Source organism: Lygodium microphyllum, chromosome 16 (assembly GCF_053477565.2).
Source record: "Lygodium microphyllum isolate KBCC chromosome 16, Lygodium_microphyllum_v1.1.10, whole genome shotgun sequence".
Taxonomy (NCBI): domain Eukaryota; kingdom Viridiplantae; phylum Streptophyta; class Polypodiopsida; order Schizaeales; family Lygodiaceae; genus Lygodium; species Lygodium microphyllum.
This window is the reverse complement of record NC_141150.1, coordinates 96,016,801-96,022,485: the sequence shown is the minus strand read 5'-3', so window position 1 is coordinate 96,022,485 and position 5,685 is coordinate 96,016,801. Positions and strand designations below refer to the sequence as shown.

Below are 5,685 nucleotides of genomic sequence, written 5' to 3'. Positions count from 1 at the left end.
GACACATGTCAGCATAGGTTGACCATGTAAAAAGAGACATGCTTGAGAGAGAGAGAGAGAGAGAGAGAGAGAGAGAGAGAGAGAGAGAGAGAGAGAGAGAGAGAGAGAGAGAGAGAGAGAGAGAGAGAGAGAGAGAGAGAGAGAGAGAGAGAGAGAGAGAGAGAGAGAGAGAGAGAGAGAGAGAGAGAGAGATGTCAATAAGATGTTTACATGTCTTGGAGTGGCCACAGTATCCTTCAAATGAGGATATTTACTCTTTTGACTTCATTTAGCTACCATGCAAATTGACTAACATGTTGGAATGGCTATCAGAGTTGTCACACATATTGATTCATAAACTTGTGCATGCAACTAGCTCCATTCTAGGTGGAGTGTCCATGCACTAGTAAATGCCATAATGCTAGGACTCTATTGTAGGCATTTTGAGGAGAGAGAAGGTGCAGCGGAGGAAGGATCCACGAATATGTGTATGCCAAGTTGGCTGCACTAGCATAAGTAACTAAAGTACCCCCTTTTGCTCTGTTAACATCAACAAGTTTGGATCTTTATCAAGACTATCACTATGCTTATCGGAAGTGAAAGTATCCCCTTCTGCTGATTGAAACCACCAAGTTCAAATCTTGATCAAGACTATTCGTATGCTTACTAGAGTGAAATCCACATGCGTGTGTTCGAACTCTTATTGTGTTTTTTGTGGATACTAAAGGTCATGCCACGTGTAAGTAACAACTAAACTATTCTATAGTCTTGTAAGTAAAGTAATATTCTTTTACTGTAAGTAGGAGGGCTTAAAAGAGGTGCCACATGCAATTTACTTTACTTGCTACACTTACGAAAAGTCTAACAAGTTCGTGCGTGGCATGGCGCTCGACGTTCTCAAGGTCCTTAGGGACCTATGGGTACAACCAGAATTTAGTTCACTCATAGGATCTTATTACGAGCGAGCGAGCGAGCGAGCGAGCTGAATGGAATCATGGCTGCACTCCCTCAGCACGGTTTCCGTCCTGTTGATGCTGCTGTCGACAGGCAGCTTCGCCCGGCACGATTCATCAGAGGAGGAGGAAGAGAGAGCGGCAGAACGCTTCCGCGAGTACCTGCGTATCAGGTCTGATCAGCCCGACCCCGATTACGACGCCGTCGCTGGCTTCTTGCTCGACCAGGCCGCCTCCATCGGTCTGCAGGCCCGAACCCTAGAGTTCGCACCCAAGAAGCCCTTGCTCCTCTTCACATGGACTGGTAAAAACCCCTCCCTCCCTTCCGTCCTGCTCAATTCGCACACCGACGTCGTCACGGCTGAGCCTCAGAAATGGCTCCACAGCCCCTTCGCCGCACATACGGATGCCGACGGGAATATCTATGCCCGTGGCTCGCAGGACATGAAGTGCGTCGGCATGCAGTACCTTGAAGCCATCAGAGTGCTTAAGACGGAGCTTGGATTCCAGCCCTTGCGCACCCTCCACATCTCCTTTGTGCCAGATGAGGAGATTGGTGGCAAAGCTGGCATGGGTAGCTTCGTTCAGTCATCGGTCTTCTCTGATCTCAATGTCGATGTCATGCTTGATGAAGGCTTAGCATCGCCTGGATCGCATTACCGCGTCTTCAATGGTGAGCGAATGCCCTGGTGGTTCGTCATCAAAGCAACAGGAGCTCCAGGCCATGGATCCAAGCTCTATGATAACAGTGCCCTTGAAAACCTGATGAAGAGTTTCGAATCCATCAGCCGCTTCAGGCAGGCGCAGTTTGACCTTGTAAAGGCTGGCCATGCTGCAGAAGGAGAGGTTACATCCATCAATCCTGTGTACCTGAAGGCCGGCACACCTTCTCCCACTGTGAGTAGGAATTCCCTCTGTAATTTGGGTCCCAAGCGTGTTATTGGAAAGATGAAGTCTGATGTATCATTGCGCTCAGGGATTTGTCATGAACATGCAACCATCTGAAGCAGAGGCAGGCTTTGATATGCGAGTCTCTCCTTTTGCTGACCTAGCAGCCTTGCATGCGAGGATGGAGTATGAATGGGCACCTGCCTGGAGGAACTTGTCTTACAGGGTATCTAGCATGTACTTTCAAAATATACTAAGCATAACCATACAGATGTTTTATAAAGTATTGTTTCTAGCTTGGCCAACATTATCAAGATCAGTATTACTTCACAGCTGCATCAATCCCTATATAGTAGGTGTGAGGTGTGTGTATAGTAAGAAGTGAATAGTATAACTGCTTCCTTATTTACACCTATTTACTTGATCAAATTTGTCTGGTGCAGTTCACTCAGAAGAAGTCGTTACTATCCAGTCAGGGTATCCCTCTCATCACTGCTGCAAATGAGTCAAATCCATGGTGGCACCTGTTGAAAGAGGCTGTCTTGAGGGCTGGAGGTGAACTGAGGGAGCCCGAGATTTTTCCTGCTACCACTGATAGCCGATTTGTGAGGGAGAAAGGCATTCCATGTTTCGGGTTCTCTCCCATGGCTAATACACCTATTCTACTGCATGACCACAATGAGGTACAACATTTATCTCTTCATTGCCTCTTTTGTATAAGTTGAGAGTTTTGATAACAGTTCTTAGGTTTCAAGAGTTCAAAAAATGATAAGAGTGTATCTGAATGTATGCTGCCCCCTTTTGCTTTCCTTTTCCAAGTCTCATACTTTCTTTTACAGATACTAATTTTTTGGGTTCACCTTGGGACCAAGAGCTAAGGATTGAGAAGAGGCTGACTTTGCCAAGTCAATTTAGTGTTCTACATGTCAACTGTAAGCTGTCTACATAGCTAACGGCATTTAGTCACAGACAGTTCAAGTCAGTGACTAAATGCTGTTAGCTATGTAGACAGCTTACAGTTGACATGTCAAAGAAGGGATTTTGATTTGCATCTAGGATAAGAAAATGTCACAAGGTTGCATTTTAGTCTCTGCCTTGATTCTAAATCGCCATCATCTGTAGTTACCCTGTAAAAATCACAGGTCTTGATCTAATAAATGTTTTGATTATATCTGCATTCCTGTACCTTTGAATTCCATCGTAATTTGAATCTGGTACATTCTGATGCTGGTCTCATGTTTTGTTGCATGCAGTTTCTGAACAAAAAAGAGTATCTGAAAGGGATTACAGTGTACGTTGAAATCATCAAATCCTTTCTGTCGTCAGATGATTATGGACCTGCAGATGCAGCTTCACGAGCTGAGCTATAGAATTGGTGACAATGAGATACTTAATGAAATGGCTGGAATATGCTAAAATAAAATGGTTGGGTTGGGCCAAATTGAAATTTTTCCAATGCATAAGGGCTTTTCTCTCTCTCAGTAATCTTAAAGTGCATGTGCTAGGATGGCATGCTCTCTAGTTGACAAGGGAGGGCACAACTCTGTCTTTATAATTGTAGAGAGTATAGAGCCAATCTGCACTAAACATAACAATATGACATGCGTGTAACTTTATACCGAGCTTTATACACTGCATATTCATAGATAGCTATTGTATTTTTTTGCGGATGTTGCCAAGGAACTGAACTATCCATGTGCCCAAGGGAGAAGGGGTACAACCCTTGTCTTTTACAACTATTAAGAGAATTGTGCCAATCCTTATGCAAATATACTATATGATAGTCGTGCAGGTTTATATGCAGCACTTTCAAAGAAAGCTATTTTTCTCTCATTGATTTCATAAAATGACTTGACTATCTATGATTTTTGGTTTGCAACAAAACCATTTGAAACAATACCAATCAAGAAATATTGGCATCATAGCCAATTGGCAATTACTTGGGGCAAGCTTGAGTAAGTTTATCCACACCTTTTCCTCATATTAGTAATGCTAATTATGAAACTTCAAAGAGTTACCAAAGGCTAATATGTGGTATCCAAGACCTCTCATGGCTTTTATGTGGATAGTTTACTAGAAAGAACCTTCTATTTTTGTAGGTAAATTCATCTATGTGAAGGGACTCTTAGGGTGGTGCCATACCCTTCACTAGGCTTTTAAGAGTTGAGCAAATAAAGGTTAGTAAGTGCCCCTCCCTACCATTGTCGATGGATTTGTGAAAGGAGAACATTAAATTGAGATTGAAGTAATGCAAAAGGTGCCCATTAGTGAGAGAGAAACAAAGGAGAGAAATCGATAGAGATGGCTAATCCTTTTCTTGTCATGATATTTGTAGTGTAGTTATTGAACACATCACACAATAAACTTTTTAGAATACAAGATTTTTGAAAATTAGAGGTGTTGGAGTACTACATTGAACTTTTTGTCCTTTTTGAGGGGGACATTGAACATGGAGCATATTAAACCTTTTTGAATATAAGTTTTTCGAAAAATAGAGGTGTTGGAGTAGGTGTAAGTGATAAGCAAAGAGAGTTGAAGAGTCCAAAATCTATTTGTGAAGGGCTCTGGATTCACCCATGCAATATTAGCAACTTTTAGAGCACCCACATGTAAGAATGTCTTTTGTAGTTTTTCGTACACATCCTTTGTAATATTTTCGCTCGAAAATATTACTAAACTTGACTCCTTGCACGTCGCGTAAAACCTGTGCAAAGTTATCCTCCGCATTGTAATTGTCGGCAGTTTAATCCGTAACCCGCACGCGCGAAAATGAGACCTCCGCATTGGGAAATCGAGCTCGGGGGTTCAAGTCTGCATAATGGTGGGGAAACACTCTCTTGGGAGGGGGCAAAATGGATAATATTAATGCAATTTTTTTTTGTTATTATCTCTTTTTCCCAGTCGATGCATGGCTGGAGGAGAGGAAGGTGGGGAGGGATGGGCTAGGTGAGAGGTGTGTGATGCATTGGGGGGGGGGGGGGGGAAGCCATGCACAAGCCACGTGGTGGAGCTTCTCTTTCCCCCCTTGGTCTATAAGAACACCCCTTAGTGGGGGATATGGGGGAGGAAGATCAGACGATTTGCAGTCGTATTATGCATGAATAGAGGTAGGGATAAGGAAAAGGTTGCCGTCGTGCTGGTGGAATCGAAGGGAGAGGAGGATTAGAGAGGAGGGGGGCCACTGTGTTGGGGGATTTGAAGGGAGGAAGGAGGATAGGCAATCGTGAAGGAGTAGTTGCCGCTGTGCTACTGTGGGGGCCGCCACTTGTGGAGATATTGTTGTTAGGAAGTCGTTGCCCTCATACGACTGCTGCCGCCATCCCATTCTGCCTGCCAACGTCCTAGTCACCCTCCCCTCTCCGTCATCATTTCCCGTCCTCCCATCATTGGCCTTTGCTTCCCACATCACGTCTGTGACAGGCTGAAGAAGCCTCCTTAAAACCTTCTAAGGATAAGGTTACCTAGGCCTTGTACACACGGGTTTCTCCTCGGGTGTTTAAAAACTTCCTCATAAAGCCTCCAATTTCCACAAGTTTTTCGAAAGGCTCCATTCCCACAGCTCCATTCGTAAAAGCCCCATTCCCACAAACAAAGCTCCAATCCCACAAGCCCTCCCGTAAGCCCAAATCTAGCAAACACCGGTATTCTCAAGGATCTCATTTCGGTGAAGGGATCTCCTACGTACGAGGGAGAAGGGCAAGATCTTGAGGTTGCTTTCCAAGACTGAGGAAATTCATCGATCGCGTAAGGGTAAAGGCAAACCGGAAGTTCGTAATCATGCCTACAATGGCCCCCAAGAAGTCGCAAGGCGCGCATGCGGGAGGTTCTTCTCCTAACATTCACGTGGACATCTCCCCGAGTCCAC

The 5,685-nt window shown here is 44.4% G+C and overlaps 1 protein-coding gene across 1 annotated transcript; it reads left to right on the top strand.

Moving 5' to 3' along the window:
• Positions 1-902: 902 nt before the first annotated feature.
• Positions 903-3,650, top strand: LOC148023153 (uncharacterized). Its single transcript, XM_087696131.1, has 4 exons — positions 903-1,829; positions 1,909-2,046; positions 2,264-2,503; positions 3,074-3,650. The coding sequence occupies exons 1-4, from the start codon at positions 966-968 to the stop codon at positions 3,188-3,190; spliced, it is 1,359 nt and encodes a 452-aa protein (XP_087552257.1). The 5' UTR covers positions 903-965; the 3' UTR covers positions 3,191-3,650.
• The last annotated feature ends 2,035 nt before the right edge of the window (positions 3,651-5,685 follow it).